This window comes from Rhinichthys klamathensis, unplaced genomic scaffold, assembly GCF_029890125.1.
Source record: "Rhinichthys klamathensis goyatoka isolate OS25496 unplaced genomic scaffold, OSU_Roscu_1.1 h1tg000398l_1, whole genome shotgun sequence".
Lineage (NCBI taxonomy): Eukaryota > Metazoa > Chordata > Actinopteri > Cypriniformes > Leuciscidae > Rhinichthys > Rhinichthys klamathensis.
The window spans coordinates 487,501-507,783 of record NW_026606900.1 but is presented as its reverse complement, the minus strand read 5'-3'; the positions used below and the strand labels follow the sequence as shown (position 1 = coordinate 507,783).

The 20,283-nt window shown below is 45.4% G+C and overlaps 1 protein-coding gene and 1 pseudogene across 1 annotated transcript; both read right to left on the bottom strand.

Moving 5' to 3' along the window:
• Window positions 1–463: 463 nt before the first annotated feature.
• Window positions 464–4,416, bottom strand: LOC130070258 (guanylate-binding protein 1-like). The gene is made up of 10 exons (XM_056234579.1): window positions 4,181–4,416; window positions 3,965–4,092; window positions 3,775–3,884; window positions 3,487–3,683; window positions 3,100–3,342; window positions 2,839–2,987; window positions 2,407–2,538; window positions 1,917–2,129; window positions 1,702–1,804; window positions 464–1,198 (listed from the first exon to the last, which is right to left on the bottom strand). Exons 1-10 carry the CDS (start codon window positions 4,368–4,370, stop codon window positions 804–806), a joined length of 1,860 nt encoding a protein of 619 aa, XP_056090554.1. The 5' UTR covers window positions 4,371–4,416; the 3' UTR covers window positions 464–803.
• A 10,034-nt stretch (window positions 4,417–14,450) lies between these two features.
• LOC130070255 (uncharacterized) lies at window positions 14,451–16,934 on the bottom strand (annotated as a pseudogene).
• Between the last annotated feature and the right edge of the window lie 3,349 nt (window positions 16,935–20,283).

Here is a 20,283-nt window from a genome sequence, read left to right as displayed (position 1 = left end):
ACAAAGTTCTGTCTAATTTGTGCCAACAACATAAGGACAACCATTTAGAAGCTGAATTTGTTATATAGTAACTTTGCGTTTGCGTTTTGCGTTAAAAGCATGTTGCGTTTTAAAAAAGGCTTCAAAATAAATTTTTAGGTAGGACTGTGTTTTTGTGGAAAAGTCTGTCCAAGTAAATTTCATCACAGACCTTATTTTACACATCAGCTTTAAAAATCAAGAGGAAATTCCTGAGAACCCATGAAAAACTAGCCTTCCGGTTTGGCCTACAAATTTGGCATGACTGCGCAATTCAAACTTTACATGCGACCATTTCTTGTATTCTAAATCCTCACGCTTTTAAAAGGAGTTAAGAAGTTGTTTACATCAGCTTCTAAAGCTAAGCTCGGGAGTCAAATTGACTCCAAAAAATGGGAAAAGGAGTTTGTGACGACAACAGCTTCAAGGTTTATGAACGTACAAATTAAACAATGATGAATTTTAATCTGATGAATATAATGACTGTAACATTGTTTGAAAAATGCAATGGTTACATACAAACACAAACAGTATGTGAAATGAAGGTCTACTAAATACAGGCAAACTTGTATGTCTTACTACATGCTTAAAACTATGGATTTTCCCATAACCAGCAACACAGTACATAATGTTTGTGCACAGTACACTGTAAGAATGTGAATTAGCACTCTACTCAAACTAAATATAATCTTACTAAATAAAACCTACTCATGATTGAGTTTTATAAGCTATAACTTTAAATGAATCAATTTGTAATTCAACAGTGATTTGCATTAAAGCGGTATTTATTTAAGTCCTTTCATCATCACCTTGTATTGGAGCATGGCAGGAAAGAGTTCTTTACAAGCTCCAACAATAGGCATCAGATATTCATTTATATAACCCCCAGAACTTTTCTCTTCCTTTTCTTTCTTAAGATTCTTTATCTCTTCATCCAGAAAATCAGCTTTCTCCCTAAAGCCTTTGTTTAGCATCTCCGCCTGCTCCTTCAGTTTGCTCTCAATAGCTCTGTCCATCTCCTTCTGCAGCTGATCCCTCTCCTGGTTGAACTTCTCCTCCATCTGCCTCATTCGCTCCTCCTGTTGCTCTTTTTCTGCCTGCGTCATTCGTTCAACCTGAATGCGTTTCTCCTCTTCCTCTTTATACTTCCTTTCCAGCAGAGCATTCTTCTCCTTTTCTTCTGTCAATCAAGATAAAAAAGGAGAGAAATAATGTGAAACATGATGCTAAGTGAAAGTGGAAGTGACGTGACGGCCAAATATGGTAACCCATACTCAGAATTTGTCCAATGCTTTTAACCCATCCAAGTTAGTGCACACACATTAGGAGTAGTGAGTAGTGAACACACACTGCAAACCGTGGACACACACACACACCCAGAGCAGTGGGCAGCCATTTTTGCTGTGGCACCCGGGGAGCGATTGGGGGTTACTCAAGGGAACCCCAGTCATTTCCTGCTGGTATTGAGAATCAAACCCCCAACCTTCGGGTTACCAGTGTGACTCTCTAACCATTAGGCTACAACTGCCCCTAATGCTAATACTAAACCTCCCGAATCTGAACTCCAAGATGCTTTAAGAATTTGGGTTTGGTTTCCATCTCATATGCATTTTTTCAATTACAAATTCTGCAGGTTTGCTGGTTAATGAATTACATATATTTACACGGTTGGTAAAGATTTACCTTGAATCTTTCTGTCGTTTTCAGTGAGTTTTGTGTCCGTGTAGAGGATGCTGTTTGCTTCAGCTCCTCGCTCATTCAGAAACTCGTTCAGCACGGCCTCAGCCTGCAGTGCACATAAACATATACAGTATATTAGAACACATCTATAGACATACTCATAACTCTATGTGTACTCAAAGAACCATTACGTAAAAACACACAGAACGTGTCCTCACCGATACACCTTTGTTGGGTTCTCTGCGGTACTGTTCAACAATGGCGTCTCTGTCTCTGCAGTAGAGTTCATGTCCTCCAGACTGACTGTACTCTCCATTCTGCAGCCGTTTATTCATCTCAGAGAACAGATTCTTCAGCAGATCTTGACACTTTCTCTCTGACGCCATCTCATTCTCTTTCAGCAGGCCTATATAGTGTACATCTATGTTTTCCTAAACATACATACACACACATACAGTACATACATCACATATAAACACTGGAAAAATCTGTTATACTAGCTGAGTTATTGGTCCATCTATGCCCCCCTCCAACTTCCCTAAAATAAAAAGATTATTTTTTTCTCAAGGACAATATTTAAATACTTCAGCTAAATATAATTTAAAATAAAGCATAATGATTAAATAACTACATTATAGCTATATTAATTTAGGAATATAGCTGCATTATAATGAGTGTGTGCATCCAATTGTGCATTTAAAAACTCACCACTAGTTTTATTAGGTATTCTCCTTTTTCATCTTTAAAAGAGCGTTTCATAAACTCAGAGGTGGCCAGCCTGCTGAACTTCTGGTGCTCAGTGGAAATATCATCCACATTTACTGGGAACTTGTTCTTCACCTGCAAAGAATGAATGGCTGTAACAATTAAATTAGAGTACTTAAATTAAAACTGTTCAGTTAAAAAAAAAGAATAACTCTGTGAATTTGACAAAGGCAGAGCTTTATTTATTTACTGAATATTAACATGTTAAATTAATAACATGATGCTTTAAAATATTGCCTGCTGTAGGTGACCTGTACATATTATGTATATTTATGTATCATTTTATTTAACATCATATCAAATCAGCTTTAGATAAGTCAAGGACAGTTTGCTGAGTATCAGTGCTAACTAAATATATGAACTTGTGTGTCTTACCTCTTCCATCCCACTCTGATACACGAGCAACGCTTCTTGAACAGCTGCCTGGTTCTCTAGATTTGCGAGAGTAACCACTGCATTGTCCAGACAGGGCACCTTCCCACTGCTGATTGTATCCACATAAATCTCAACCAGGTGCCCGAGCACTGACAACAGACAAACAAATTTAACCTTTTCAAAAATATAAAGGCTTATGGGTCGAAGTTCACACTCTGAACACTGAAAATTTCCAATAACTTAAATTGGTAAAACACACACATATGCCAGTAACTCTGTGTCCTCCTTTCAGTGTTTTCACAGCACTCCTGTGAAAGATGTGGTCACAAAAACGACCCGTGACCTCCAGAAAATCTGCTACAAGGTCCCGTTCTTGCAAGCTTTCTAAGCGTCTCATGTTTTCAGGCGAGGCAGGAGATGGGAACACGAAACAGTTCCGGGATGGGAAATAGTTTCGGATGCATTGACGGGGCAGGTTGTAGTCGCTGATTTTCTTATTTACACCTAAATTAAGTTTTTAGGAAAAAATAACACATTTTACCAAAGAAGATTGTGTCAACATTTTTTTATTGTTGTTAATATTTAGTGTCTAATTATTTAAATTCACATACTGGTGCTTGATGTTTATAGAATTTCTGTCTAAAATACCTTTTTTCAGCTGGAGGGCAAACTCAAGGTACTCATCCTGAGTCACTTTCTTTCCATCAATTACCAGTTCCAAGGTGAAATCTCTAACCACCCAGATGAATGATGGAAAAAAGAGCACAAATTTGGAATCATCTTCCTCCTCGTCTGCTGCTTCTGTCGATCTGATCTTGATCTGCTCAGCGAGCTCACTAACGTAGCTGCAGCACATTGAGAAATAACAGCATCTTGCAAAGTGTATGTTTGTATATTTGAAAGAGGATGTGGGTTACGTGGCCGATTAAAGGATACTGTAGATTTTCCACTGCATTGTTATCGATGGTGCCGCGGCTGTTGTACACCAGAGTGCTGCTGAGCAGAACGGCCAGAGAAAAAATCCAGCCGTCATTCTTAGAGTCTCCCTGAAACACAGTGTCTTCAAAATCAAAGCATCAACCATATAACAATATTAACAAATCTACAGCTCAATCCTTGTCCTCACCTTGTCCACATCACCAAGTCCCTCTGTGTCCAGCAGCACCAGAGTGTGTCCTTCTTTATCGGGGTGAGGGACACACCACATCCAGATGCCTTTGGTTTTCGACTCAATAGTGTTGCCAAGAGCAAAGCCTGAGGCAATTCAATTTTTTATTATTATTATCACGATGTAGCTAATTTATTCATACATTAAGTTAGCGTGTCTAGACAGTTCTATCACCTGACTGTTGTCCTGCCAGGCGGTTCATAAGGTAAGACTTCCCCGTACGGTAGAGTCCCACCACAGACACCACCACCACCGGCTCCTTGATTCTACTCAGGAGCTCAATGGCATCCTTACAGACGCGGAGAGATCCGTTCACATTCTCCACCAAACAAATGGGTGAAGACATTAGTCTGGCATTAGACATGCTGGCTCTCTCTAGCTCTTCCTGTTTGCTAAAGGGGGAAATAATCACTTGGTTACTGTAAACAAAATACTTTAAACAAAAAAAAAGACTTTCAAATATACTGTACCATTTACATTTCGTGTTAGCCATTAAATTTTTTTATCTCAATTTACTTTTTTTAATCTCTATAAAAACAGTGGAGAAAGGACACTGGTCGGCAGTGGTGGAAACTGAAAGAGTACTAACAAATTGTACTTAAGTAATAATTTACTTGAGTACAAGTAGAAGTACTGAAAAATAATATGACTCAAGTAAGAGTAAATAAGTAGTTTGCTTAAAAACTACTCAAGTTTTCCACGTTACAAAGTATTTTAGTATTATTTTTCTATTTGGACCCAAAATGGGGAGATGATAGCGATATGGAGCGCTAAACACTCACGTCATCTGTTTCATTCATAGCCTACTGGAAGCCCAGTACATATACTGATTCATCCCTCGCGCAGAAAGTACATAGAAGTGTGACGTTGTGCACTTTCCCAGAGAAACAGACAGGAGACAAGGATCCGGTTTACAAGCACCAAACGGCTGAGGTTTATTTCCTGAACGTGTACAACCTAAACACGGGTATCAGGAGGTGTCTTAACTGTCCCCAAAAACAACATGAACGCCCAAAAAGAGATGTAACGTTAGACTCACTTTCCTTCGCACCGTTCAGTTTTTCTCTTTCTCTCCCCACTTTCCGTCCTTAAGCCCCTCCCTCTTAACTATTTTCCTCAACTGACACCTCCCCCCAACAGCAGGAGAATCAGTAATCATATTTATAACATAGAATAAACAGTCAGCACCACATTGCCCCCTCCTCAGGTTTCCTTGTCCCCGAGGAAGGTGAAATCCATGAAATGCCGGGGCATCCGAAGTGCCTCTCTGGGCCGAAGCCGTGATCCAGTCCTCGCTCTTGGGGTCTGCCGCAGCCCACTGGCAGGTAGCCCATGCCTCAAGGGAGTAGTTGGCCGGTACTCCACCACCGGGGTGATACGACGGCCTCCACTGTGTCTGCTGCCATTCAAACAATGATCAGGGCTCATGGTGCTATCTTCAGGCGCCTCCAACCCAGACCGACCCAGAAGATCTCCAGACCCTCCCGGCGCTGTGTCTCCAGCTCCTCCGAGAGTATCCAGAGTGCCCCCAGGAGCCTGGGTCAAAGGGTCACCCTCTTCACAGCCCGCTGAGGTTTCCCACCCCTTGTCCGACGCTGCGTCTCCAGCTCCTTCGTTCGCAGGGTGGGTCGCCCCAGTGGTCTGCCATTGTCCTCTGCTCTTGAAAGGTTGCCACTCTTCCGAATACGATAAACAGACTCTCCAAGCCTCTTCACTACGTAACAGGGTCCTACCCAGACACAATCCAGCTTAGGTGAATGTCCCTTTTTCCTCTTCGGACTATAGATCCATACCAGCTCTCCATCATTAAAATCCCTTCCCGTACAATGATGGTCATATGCCCGTTTTTGGCGTATACCCACCTGCAAAGCCTGACGACGAGCAAACTCATGGGCTGACTGCAGCCGGTCCTGTAGCTGATGGGCATACTCCAATCCGTGTGGAGCCTTTGGTGCATCTGGCGGTTGACCCATCAACAGGGAGGATGGGGTTCGCAATTCTATGGCCAGCATGAGGAGAGCTGGCGTACATCCAGTGGTCTCCTGCACCGCACTCCGACTTGCAAGCAGGACCATCGGCAACTGAAGATCCCAGTCCTTTTGATCCTGGCTCACACACAGGGCTAGCTGGGTGGCCAGTGTTCGATTGTACCTCTCTACTAACCCATCACTCTGGGGGTGTAGGGGAGTTGTCCTTGTCTTCCGGATGCCCAACTGCCGGCAGAACTCAGAGAACACATGGGACTCAAAGTTCCTTCCCTGATCAGTATGCATCTCAGAGGGAACCCCAAAGCGAGCAAACACACCTTCCAACAGGACATCCGCCACTGTCCCCGACCCTCCTGGTTGGGAACAGCATAGGCCTCTTGCCATTTTGTAAAGTAGTCCATCGCGACTACCACAAACCGATTTCTAATATTCCAATATTTCCAGGGCATCTTATTCAGTCTTTCCGGAGTAACATAAGTCCTCATAATCCAATTATACTGAATCAGTTTGAGATGGGTATTTATTGTTAGGAGTTGTGCTCTAGAGCATATCTCTCTCCAATTCTCCTCTGAGATATCTGTTTGTAAGTCATTTATCCATTGGGTTTTCTTATGCTCAGTAGAGTCTTTATGGTTTTTAACCAGAATGTTATAGAGTAAAGATATCTGACCCTTGCCAGTACAATTATTTACTGCTAGGTTTTCTAACATGGACAAGTGAGGTTGTGTATAGGAATGTGTCTGTGCATAAACAAAACTCCTTAACTGTAAATATTTAAATAAATGTGTCCGAGGTATATCATATTCATTACTAAGTTCCTCAAAAGAAGCTAGTTTACCTTCCTTATATAGATCCATAACTTTACAGATGCCCTTTGTTGCCCACATTTTAAAACCTTGGTCTTTTTTTCCAGGAGAGAAGTTATCATTCCCCCATATTGGTGAAAAGCCTGAGAAAAAAGTAGATTCACCAAGAATTGACTGTACATCATGCCAGACATTAATTGTGTTTCTCACAAAGGGGTTATCAGTGAGCCGCCACAGTTTTTTGACAGATGCAGAGTATAAATAAGTGTCAAGTCGCTGGCCTTTAGTGCAGATACTTTCAATTTGTACCCATGGTAAGTAAGGTTCATGGGAAAACCAGTACAATGCAGCTCTAATTTGAGCAGCCCAAAAGTACCATTGTAAATTGGGTAGTTGTAACCCTCCTCTCTCATTAGGCAGGTAAAGAAGTGACAGCCTCAACCTTGGCCTCCTCTTATTCCAGATAAACTTAGTAAATAGTTGCTTCATTTTGGAGAAGAACTGTGGCGGCGGGGGTAAAGGGATGGATTGAAATAGGTATAAAAACTTTGGTAGTAAATTCATCTTGATTATATTTATACGCCCTAAAAGGGAGATTGGCATTGATGACCAGTTACATGGATTCAGTTACTGTATAAATCATAGGATCATAGTTACAGGGTACTAAGTCTTTAATGATTGGGGTAATGGTGATACCTAGATATTTAAATCCATTTACCGCATTATTGAAAGGGTGGTTTATCACCGGATTTATTCGCTCCCGCTTATTCAAAAACATGACCGAATGTGTCAATTAAATTGGTCAAATTAAAAATTGAGTTCCTTAGGTCTGTTAGGAGTAAGAGGGTGTCGTCAGCATACATTACAATACGATGTTCGGTGTCCGATACTTTTATACCTGAAATTGAGGGGTGTGATCTCACCGCCATTGCTAAAACAAATAGCATTGGTGAGAGAGGGCACCCCTGACGAGTACCTCTTGTGAGTTTGAAAGGAGATGATATTATATAGTTGGTGGAGACCTCTGACATTGGGTCAGTATAGAGTGTCTCAATCCATTTTCGAAAGTAGTTACCAAAGCCAAGGCGAGATAACACATCAAATAAATAGCTCCACTCCACTGTCGAATGCTTTTTCAGCATCTAAGGACAGAATAACGGCATCAGAGGTTCCCTCCTTCGCATGTATCAAATTCAACACCCTTCTGACATTATGGAAAGCTTGACGGTTTTTCACAAAACCATTCTGATCTGGATTGATCACTGTCGGGAGCACCAGTTCCAGTCTTCTAGCCATTACTTTAGCGATAATCTTAGCATCTGTGTTGAGCAGTGAAATAGGTCTATACGACGTGCAATTGGTAGGGGATTTATTGTGTTTCAAAATAAGTGTTATCAGCGTGCTCCTCAGGGAATCTGGAAGACAACCCTGTTGAAAGGCTTCCTCCTACATATCTAAAAGTTGTTCAATTAATTTATCTTTAAATATCTTGTAGATATCAACCGGAAGACCATCTGGGCCTGCGGCTTTACCTCCTCTCATATTAGTAATGGCGTCAGCGATTTCTGAGGCATCTAGTTCCCTATCCAATTGTTCTTTAAAATCAACTGATAATGGAGGGATATAAAGATCATCCAGAAACTCAGATTGTGTTTCCAGACTCCCCGAGGATTCGGATGAATATAATATTTTTTAGTAGATGGAGAAAGTATCATTAATTTCCTGTGGGTCTGTTGTTATTGCTCCACTCTGAGTTTGAATTGCAGTAATTGCCCTGTCCGCATCTAATTGTTTTATTCGCCAGGCTAGCAATCTCCCCGTTTTTTCACCTTGGTCATAGTAACTCTGTTTGAACCGGATTAAAATATTTTCTGCTTTTGATGTGGAAATTTCCTCATATTGGGCTTTAAGTAACTTTAATTCTTGTTTTATTTTTGTAGAGCCGTCCAAAAAGGCCTCTCTTTCCAATTGTCTAATTCTGTGGTCAAGCTCATTCATTTTCAACTTGAGTTTGTTTGTTTTTCAACTGGTGTAAGATATAATCATGCCTCTGATGTATGCCTTAAAGGCTTCCCATCTGACAATAGCAGAGGTCTCATCTGTATTTGTATTGAATAACGACTCAATTTGAACATCTAAAAATTGCAGGAAATTCGAGTCAGAAAGCCATCTGGGATGAAATCTCCATCTAGGGTTCCCTTTAACTACCCCTTGGGCTCTAAACACCAGTGAAGTAGGGGAATGATCTGACAGCAGTATGCTGTTATAGTTACATTCTATCACAGAGGAGAGCATAGAGCTGGAAATCAGGAAAAAATCTATTTGTGAGTATGACTTAAATCGGGGAGAATAACAGGAGAATTCTAATTTATCTGGGTTCAGACTCCTCCAGGGGTCGCACAAATTAAGAAAATTTATATACTGTTACAGTTTTTTCCTACTTTGTATATGAGAGGAATCCATCCCAGTTGACAGATCCAATTTAGGGTCTAAAGTGCAGTTGAAATCACCTGCTATTAGAGCTTTCCCTGGGAGAGAAGCAATTAATAAAAATAGATTTTCAAAGAATTTGGGATTGTCTTTGTTTGGGGCATATATATTAATCATGTTTATCTTCTCATTTATCAATGTACCTTGGACAATCAGGTATCTACCCCCTATGTCACGGATGACGCTGTCCACTTTAAAGGGTATCAATTTATGAATCAGGATCATCACCACTCGAGTGTGTGATAAGTAGGAGGCTGATATTACTTGCCCTGGCCATCTCCTTTTTATCTTTATCACTTCATCTGATAATAAGTGGGTTTCTTGGAGATATACAACTAACGATTTGAGTTGTTTAACCCTACTGAGGATTTGCTTCATTTTAGCCAACTTCACCATACCTCTAACATTCCAGGATGTAAGCTTCAAATTTAGATTAGAAGACATAAAATAAAATCAAGCATAAACATTTTCAACCAGGCCATATACGTAATAGGAAGGAATGATGTAAACTGTAATCTCGTTCTTAAAGGGGTCATCTAATGGTACATGCACTTTTACAAGTTGATTGTACTGAAATGTGTGTTGGCAGTGCCTGTACACAACCATCATATAATGATAAAAATCCATCCAGTGTTTTTGTTTTAATCTCCATATATGTTTTCCCCTGCCTCAAATTGAGCCGTTCGTTTTTGTGACGTCAATAAAACGGACGCCCCTCCCGCGATTGTTGATTGACAGGAGCGATTCAACACAGACCCGCCCTCGCTCGTCCTGTCAATCATAGTCCGCGCGGATCGGCGCGGTCATTGTTGATATGCTGGAGCACTGTCTATGAGCAGAATGGCGTCTAAGCGATTGTGGTGTTCTGTTCTTGGGTGCAATAACGAATACAGCAGTCATTTTAATGTTCCTAAATCCGAACCGCTGAAGACGCAGTGGCTGAGTTTGTTTTCGAAGGGAATATTCCCCACGAGCAACGTCAATGCTCTCATGTTTGCCGAATCATTTCTCAGTGGACTGCTTTATAAACGAGGATCAGTGTAAAGCTGGTTTTGCTGAGAAGCTGCACCTGAATAAAGGATCGGAACCTATTCGTCTTCCTGCTGAACCTTCAGAAGAACTAAAGTGAGTGTAACGTTTTATTAATCTTTATATTAATATTTATATTAATCTTTGCAAATCGCTAGCTGCACGCTTCACGATGAATGCGTCGGTTTACACTCAGGGTACATTACAGCATGTTTTCTATGCACAACGTTCTCAATATAATTCATAATCCCACGTTTATAATGAACAACGCGTGGTTATTGTGTTATTGTGTTACAAACAGTGTATGCGCAGAACAGAGAGGCGGGGTGAGCAAAGCTCATTATCATTTAAAGTCATATGCACTGAAACGGCGTGCTGAAAACAGAGCTGTTTTTGACCAGGTAAAATAAGTGTTTTCTTACAATACTAATGAGAATTTTTAATTAAAGTATATTACAAACTTTTAATTTAGATCCTAAAGAATCATATTAGCTTGTACAAAAATGGCATTATATGACCCCTTTAAAACAATTGGAGTGTATGCCGTTATCCCGAATTACAAAATAAAATGTACATTTATAACCCCTAAACTTAATCCCAGCACTGTCTCCTCAAACGAGACGGCTTACCTTCCCTGGTGGCATTAAAGGGATACTCCACCGTTTTTTCATATTAAACTATGTTATTCTCTTATCTAAGACGAGTTGATACATACCTCTCTCGTCTCAGTGCGTGCACTGAATCGCTCTGTCGGGCGGAGAACTTAGAAGCGTTAGAAGCGACCAAACACATCCACGTTTTCTCTATTTATATATAGTTACACGAGTAGTTACACGACCAAGTATGGTGACACTAAATAAAATGTGGCGCATTTTATAAGCGGGTAAAATGGATAACTATAATGTATGGCGGAATAGCACTTATTGGGAGCACTTCGACTCGGCGCTGTAATATCTTCACTCGTGAAAAGTCCTCTCCCCCCTCTCCCTCTCCCTCATACTTCGTCAACTCTGCACAAAAAACTACTACTACTGCAGGCGTGCAGGTCACGTTGGTTCTATTGACGGAAATGACAGGGAGAGAGGACTTTTCACGAGTGAAGATATTACAGCGCCGAGTCAAAGTGCTCCCAATAAGTGCTATTCCGCCATACATTATAGTTATCCATTTTACCCGCTTATAAAAAGCGCCACATTTTATTTAGTGTCACCATACTTGGTCGTGTAACTACTCGTGTAACTATATTTAAATAGAGAAAACGTGGATGTGTTTGGTCGCTTCTAACTTCATCTCTGTTTGGCCCATATACAATGAATGGGGCTAAGCTAACTGCTCTCAAAGTTCTCCGCCCGACAGAGCGATTCAGTGCACGCACTGAGACGAGAGAGGTATGTATCAACTCGTCTTAGATAAGAGAATAACATAGTTTAATATGAAAAAACGGTGGAGTATCCCTTTAAGAGCGAGCAAGACGCTCAACTGATCCACTACTAACGAGGAGCAGTTATAAACTGATCAATCACACACTAACACACTAATCTCGTTGATTGCGGTCAAAACTCCGTCAAATTTGGAGCTGAAGTCATTTTTCAGGGCTGCAATAGCCTCTAAAATCCCTGCTGCTCCGGAAGAGTGCACATCAGTGGTTAGCATGCTAGCATCTTCCTCTGCTTCTTCGAGTCGGTCGGCCCTGTTCTGAGCTTTTTTTTGATGACCCGAGCTGGCTTTAGATTGTTTGGTCGACATGTCTTAGATTACAGATGCACTAAATTTAAGTTTGGTGAAGGATTACGTTCGCTTTTAACTCAGGATAAGCAAATTTAGCCGATTCCTACGGAGGGATCGAGAATGCGACCGCTCAGCTCCGCGTCATAGCCACTCCCCCTACCCGTACGCATTCTGGTGACTTTCCCCCTTGCGATGCTGAATGGTGAATTGAAACTCCTGCAGGCGTTCTATCCACCGTGCCACCTGTCCCTCTGGCTCCCGGAAAGACAACAACCAACGTAGGGAAGCATGATCTGTTCGGATCACAAAATGAAGGCCGCAGAGGTGATGCCTGAAATGGCTGACTGCCTCCACCACAGCTAAAAGTTCTCGTCAGGTCACACAGTAATTACGCTCTGCCCTGTTGAAGGCCCGACTGTAATAGGCAATCACCCTCTCTCCCTTTTCCCCCTTCCTGGGAGAGAACAGCACCCAGACCTACATTGCTGGCATCGGTGTCCAGGATGAATGGCAATCTAGGGTCTGGGGCGGCCAAGACTGGCGTATGACACAAAGCTTCCTTCAGGCTTTCAAAAGCCTGCTGCTGTTCTTGCCCCCACTGGAACCGCTGTGATTTCTTTGTCAACTCATGGAGGGGAGTGGCAACAGTGGCGAACCCAGGGACGAATTTCCGATAATACGACGCTAGTCCTAGGAAAGCCCGCAACTGCCTAAGGCTGCACGGAACCGGCCAATCGCGAACAGCTGCCGTCTTCTGCTCATCAGTGGCCACCCCTGCCACACTCACTCCCCGTGTTTATACAATGCTGTACCAACTTCGTCTGCCCAACATCACTGGCTTAGGCGGCAAAGAGGTTATCATGGCGTTCCATTACCTGCCATAATTTCTGCTTCTGGAGTTCCTCCAAACCCTCACTACTTCTCTCCCAAACAGCTCTTGCCGCTTGCATCAAAACTGGGCTCTCCCCAACTTGACTGCCGTTCCCACTATCAGAGACGGCTGGTGGTGGAATGGTGGAAAGCCCGACCGTAGAGCCAGACAATGGTATCTCTACAGACTGTAATGTTGGTGACAAACTGGAAGTGTTTGGACCTGGGACCCCCTGGGCTTGTGAGCTAGGATTCAGACGCCCCACGTAAAGCGACTAGAATTAAAGTGAATTGGAACCGAACATTTTCCAGCTAGCGTTAGGGTCACCGCCTTCAAGTCCAAAACCGCAGCTTCCTGGTGCAGGAAATCGATACCCAGGAGACAATATTCTGGAATCTCAGCGGCCGAAACCCACATAACTGTACTGTGTCCCTCCACACAGATTTCTGCCTCACAACAGCCCATCAAAGTTGCTTTCTCACCCATGACAGTGACTAGGGGAAAACGAGTGGTCTGAAGGACCCTCCTTGTCAAGAATTTAGGATGAATAATGGTGACTGTAGAGCCAGTATCCAACAAGGCACGCACCAGTTGTCCATCCACTTTGGCCTCTATTCGGCAGCACTCTACTGGACTAGCCAAAGCTAAGACGATCCACATGGAGGTTCTGAAATGATTGATGGGCCGAGAGCACCTCCCTCTACTTCGGCCCCTGTCCATTTCCCGACGGCGGAGTGGACACAGCCACATTCAGGATCGCACATTCCCGGCGCAAATGACCCGTTTTTCCACAGAGCCAACAAACCACAAGTTCCCTCTGGGACGTATTTGCCATAGAAGTTTGTGACTGAGTCTGCTCCCCGGAGCATGCAGCAAAAACCCTGGGGCAACCAACATTATTGTTGCTTAACGTTCCGCTTAGCCGTTCATCCAATATCCCCTCTATAACCTCTATAACGATCTTGCCGGCTTATTCTCCATCTTTTTCTGGGAATCACGAGTAGAAAGCTGTGGTTTTAAGGTCCCACTTCTGACACCAGTTTGGCGTCGTTCACTTTCCCAGAGAAACAGACAGGAGACGAGGATCCGGTTTACAAGCACCAAACGGCTGAGGTTTATTTCCTGAACGTGTACAACCTAAACACGGGTATCAGGAGGTGTCTTAACTGTCCCCAAAAATCACCTCACAAGTGAATGCCAGGAAGCATTTTGGCATAAAGGCCGGGTTGGGCCTGAGAAAAACCTTATCTCCACTGAGAGAGAATTTAGTGCACGAGGGATGAACAAAGAGTGCATGCATATCACTGACCTGCTTGGCAGATGCCAAGGCCAGGAGCAAAGCTGTCTTGAAAGACAAATTCTTAAGGGAAATACTCCCCAGGGGCTCAAACGGCTGTTGAGACATTGCGTCCAGCACCATGGAGAGGTCCCACTCAGGAACGACTCTCCTGGGGACTGGAAGAGAGCGGCGTGCGCCCTTCATAAACCTACGAATAAGGGGGTGTTGCCCCACCGTAGCGCTGTTGAACCCCACATGACATGCAGCGATAGCCGCTAAATAGACCTTAATAGTGGAAAAGGATCTTACCTTGTCCATAAGGTCCTGCAAAAAGCATAAAATGTCAGTGATTGAGCACTGATATGACGTTACCCGTCGCCCTTCACACCACTCTTCGAACACACGCCACTTACAGTCGTAAAGAGACCGTGTCGAAGAGGCTCTGGCACACTGAATGGTGGCCACAACACGTGGGGGGAGCCCCAATGTGTTTAAGTTGGCCCTCTCACGGGCCAGGCCCAGAGGGCCACCCTGTCTGGGTGCGGGTGATAAATTTCCCCGTTCGCTTGAGACAAAAGGTCTGTGCGAAGTGGGAGGGGCCATGGCTGGGCATACAGCAGAGGGATAATCTCTGAGAGCCACGGCGCCTTGGGCCACCTGGGAGCTATCAAAATCATGGTCAAGCTCTGTTCCCTCACCCTGGCCAGAGACGGCGTTATGAGGCAAAGGGGAGGAAATGCATAGAGCAGCACCTTGGGCCACGGGTGGGCCAGTGCGTCCACGCCGAGGGGGGCGTCTTCGTCCCGTAGCGAGAAGAACATAGGACAATGGGCGTTTTCGCACGAGGTGAAGAGATCTACGGTTGCCTGGCCGAACCTCCTCCACAGTAGACCCACTATCTGAGGATGGAGGCGCCAGTCTCCGTAGAGAGGATTTCCCCTTGACAAGAGGTCTGCACCCCTGTTCAGTATGCATGGGGACATGGGTCACCCGTATCGACAGAAAGTGCCGTCTGCTCCATACTAACAGCCTGTGAGCGAGAGCATGCAGCTTGGAGGAGCGCATCCCCCCCTGGCGGTTGATATATGCTACAGCTGTCGTGTTGTCGCAGCGCACCAGCACATGATGCCCTGCAAACGGGGCAGAAAGTGATTCAGAGCCTTCCACACAGTGAGGAGCTCTAAATAATTTATATGGGCTGAGTGAAGTGTGCTTGGCCACACCCCATTCACTGTTCTGCCCTCTTGCGTGGCTCCCCATCCTGTTAAGGACGCATCTGTCGTCACTACTTTCCGCAGCATAATCGCCCCGAGAGGGGTCCCATGCGCGTAAAACTCTAGGTTCCTCCAGTGGCGCAGCGCTGCTGTGCACGAGCGTAGAGCATAAGGTCTGTGACAGAGCGGCGGAGATCGCTTAAAGGGCTGAGATGAAGAGCTAAAACCCACTTCATGAATGCTCTCATTCTCAGAAGGCCCAAAGGCAGGACATGTATAGCCGCAGCCATAAGACCCTGTAGCCTGAGACATGCGCGATAATGTACTCTCGTTCCTTCTTTGAATTGTGAGAGGCAATTCATTAAGGAGAGAACGCGCTCTTGTGAGAGACGCGCGCGCATTGTCACCGAATTCAGCTCCAAACCCAGAAAAATAACTCTCTGCGCGGGAGTGAAATTGCTCTTGCTCACATTCACTCTGAAGCTGAGCGCTGTGATGTGAGCGAGCACACGGGCCGTGTTTTGCATGACGATCTCTCTCGAATCGGCTATAATCAGCCAATCGTCTATGTAAGTCAGGATTTTGAGCCCCGCTATTCTCAGCGGGGCTAACCCCGCTTCCGCACACGTACAAAACACTCTTGGACTGAGTGCTAGGCCAAATGGAAGCACTGTAAATTCGTAACATATGCCTTGGAAGGCGAAACAAAGAAACTTCCTGTGTGGCGGATAAATGCTTATGTGGAAAAAAGCATCTTTCAGATCGATCGATGTGAACCAATCGCTCTGTTTTATTGCACGAGAAAGAACATTGTGGGTTAACATTCTGAAATTGTATTTCCTTAAATGTTTGTTCAACACTCTGAGATCCAGAATAGGACGAAGTGAACTGTCCTTCTTTGGAATCAGGAAATAACGGGAGTAAAAACCCTGTTGACATTGATGCGGAGGCACCGCTCGCACCACCCCCTTCTCGAGAAGAGAAGAGATCTCGTCTTTCAGAATGTGCGCGGAGCTCTCTTCTGTTTGAGAAAAGATAGCTCCGCTAAAACGTGGAGGTTTTCTGGCAAACTGAAGTCTGTAGCCCTTCATGATGGTGCGAATCACCCATTCTTGGGCAGACACAGACTGCCAGGCTGTCACATGTGACGTGAGAGAGCCCACACTCACCGGCGAGTTGCCTAGGGCTGGCAATACAACCGGGTCGTTCATTTGTGATACAATGGCGCCATCTAGTGGACAACTTAGGGGCGACATGTAGAATTTCTGAGGAACAACAGCACTTGGCAGAGCTTTCGCTCTCACTGTTTGATATTTTTGTTGTTTTTGTTATTTTGTTGTTTTTATTTTTGAAACACACACAGGGAATTGAACCTTTATTGAATGTGTGTGAAGTGGTTTGTGCAAACTGTGAAGAGACTGTGGTTGAGCACTTTTCAACAGTGGTGGGGCACTCTTGGACAGCGAATTTCCCCCCAGTTCTGAAACTGGAAGCTGGGAGGGGAAATTTTTTATAGACCACACCTGAACTTGTGACATATCCATATTGAACTGGAGTTGGGCACCCGAACGAGGGAAAAGGGTCCCTCGAGCTGAAAACTTCCTCTTTTTGGGTAAAGGGGGGGAAAAACTCAAACTTGTGTCCACTGGGCTGGTCGCCTGAAAACCTGGACCGAGAAGCCCCTGAAGCTGAGCATCAGGTAGGCCTCTTCCTCTTCCTCTTCCCGTCTGACGGGGTAGAGTGGGTGGGCTTTTTTGCTGCGGCCGCAGGGAAGGATGTCTTACCCCAGGGCTTAGGAGGATGGTTGGGCTGCTGGCTAGGCTGCTGGCTGGGTGGCCTGCTGCGAGCCTTAGGCCTGGCTGTGTTATGGTACGGCCGTCCTGTGGCCGGGGCCTGAGGGGGCCGTGCGGGGGGCTGGTGTGGAGTGGCCTTTCTAGGCAGGCACAGTTTAAACGCCTCGTCCTCCTTCTTATCATCGCACCGCTGTTGCAGGTGAAAGCGCTTCCTGCGCGTGCTTTAATCCCATGCAAACCACGCAAAAGGGATGGGCATCCCTCGCGGCAATGAGTGAACCGCAAATGGCAGGGCATGCACGCGACTGCACGTCCGGTGGGTTAGAGGGACCGGAGAGCTTGTGATCCATCGGAGAGGGTCAAAAAGAGCCTGGCCTGGTTCCACTGGGGCTCCTGCTATGCGTCTTTTCTCGCTGTCAGGCAGACCAGAGAGATTGAGCCAGAGGGCACGTTCCCCCACAACACATAGGGCCATAGAACGTCCGCCGGCTTGGACGGCCTGGCGGGCGTTACGAAGGCCCAGGTCGTTAACGGTAACGATCTTCTTCCACAGCGTCGGCGATGACACGCCTTTCTCCAAATGAGAACTCATATCCTCCAACAGCTCAGCCTGGTAGGCCGAGAGGAGGGAGGAAACATTTAGAGCCCGTACCGCGAGAGCCGAGGCCTTGTACGAGGTCTGGAAGACAGATGCTGAGAAGCGGTCCATCTTATTAGGGAGAACTGGCCTAGGAGGGGCCAGTAACCCTCCCTGCGAGGGGTTAAGGTGTCTGGCGATCGAGGGCTCGATGGTGGGAGGGTCGCCTATGCCACACGCTGCCATATCCTTAACCTCCAAACCCGCCAAGCCGTGCTTAAGATCTAGCGGGTCCTTCCAATAGTGTCGCATGTGCTTAGCGCACGCAGGGAGTACAGGCATGAGCTGCTTCCTAGGACTGGGAGGGGGACCTAGGAGTTTGCCGTCATACACATCCCTCTCTTGGTCGGCGGCGTTCTGGAGGGCCGGCCATTCCATGCCGAGACGAGCGGCCGCTCGCTCACACACCTCGAGAAGGACCGCGTGCGGCAGTGTAGCCAAGCCGCTAACCGGGGGAGCTTGGATAGACGGGATGGTTTCCTCGTCGTCCGAGCCCTCAAGTATAGCGGCGGGGTCCTCGTCCTCGCCTGAGCCGGGCGGCTCGTAGTCGAACGAGGAAATACCGGGAAGGATTTCCTCGAGTAGGCCCTCGTTAGACTGGTCAGCCCAACTGAGAGCAGGCATGCTCTGGGAAGTCCCCGGAGCTGTAACGCTTTCACCTACTCCAGCGTCCGAGTCGTACTGATCGTCCGTGCTTCGGGTGGATGCAACCTTGAGTCTACGTCGAAGAAGCTTCCTAGGCAGGGCGAGGCAATGGGTGCAGTTCTCAGGAAGTGAAAGCGATTCCTGCGCGTGCTTTAATCCCATGCAAACCACGCAAAAGGGATGGGCATCCCTCGCGGCAATGAGTGAACCGCAGATGGCAGGGCATGCACGTGACTGCACGTCCGGTGGGTTAGAGGGACCGGAGAGCTTGTGATCCATCGGAGAGGTGAAAGCTGAGAAACAGGCGGGCAGCCTGAGCAAATCCAGGTAGCGAGCGTGGGTGGCTTGCAACCAGAAATAAATCGCAACTAAACGCAACTGTCTGACAATCACGCCTGGCGGAGGCTGATCGAATAGATATTTCCTCCTGTTGACTGTGGTGAAGTCAGCGAAAACCGTAGAGCTGCGAAGCAAAGAGGTCGCGAGAAGTGAATAACAACTGAGGTAAGATAGCGCGTGCTAGTGTTTTATACACTTGGTAAGGGGCGGGTCCCTTACCGAGCATTGGACACGCGCTTCTGTCTGTCAGGCCAGACTTGGTGCAATTGGATGCTTCTGCAGAGGTCAGGTGCGGATGCCCTTCCCATAGGTGGATCTTGAACACGAGATGATGAAAGAGAACTAAAGTTTTGGTAGGAACGAAAGTTTACATTGTGTTTCTCCGGAATCAGCCAGCGCGAAGGACGTCTATATTCCGATTGGTTCCTGGCGTTTTGCCGCTGCTTGCCGCTGAACCGTGTCATAGCTCATTACCATAAAGTTCAGCTTCTTTCAACTTTCTGATTGACGCTCAACACGCGACGCCGATGGATTTGACGCTCCTTGCAGCTGAGAGAAGCCAGCTTCCATTGAAAATGAATGACTTCCGGCCGCTTTGGAAGCTCAAGTCGGCGGCGGTGTGAACGTACAGTGAGGTGAATGCGTTTTGGAGTTTAGTGGAGCAGCTCGACCCGCGACCGGCGAATCTGACGTGCCTCACGCAGCATATCCTGGTTTTGACGCATGCTGCCTGAACCCGTTTTTTTTTTGCGAATAGCTTACTCTCATTTCAGGCAGGATCACGGTCCTCTTGAAGCCAGCACACACGAGTATGTTTACAATTGAGTTATTTCATTTATCACTTCTGAATCTAAAAAACGTTTCTATATAATTGCTAGCCTACTTGCCATTAGACTAACGGTAACTCTAGGCTTGGAGTCCCTTTTATGACGTCACGCCCAGCCTAGTGGAAGGGAGGGGGAGTGTAAAAAGTACCAACTTTTCATATTATATTCAGCATTTTGGTATAAAAAACATACAAAACAATGGTGGGCGGTTCTTATCTTTATGTTTAGTAAGCACATTGCATTATCTTCGTGAAAAAATGTAACCTGCAATTTACACTTTAAGCCCCTCCTTCTTAACTATTTCTCTCCCGGACACCTTCCCCCAACAGCAGGTGAATCAGTAATCATATTTATAACAGAGAATAAACAGTGTCAGCGCCACAGAAGTATTCAACTATATAAGGAAATGCCTTATATAATAACATGCAAATAGTCGACGTTTTGACTGAAACATGAAGACAAACAGATGATAGCGATAATATATCTATGTTCATCAAGCTATCTCAGGTAGGCTATTTTCATAAGAATGATGTATTTAAAGGGAGAGTTTACCCAAAAAGGAAAATTGCTCACCCATGATTTGCTCACCCTCAAGCCATCATAGATGACATTCTTCTTTCAGACGAATACA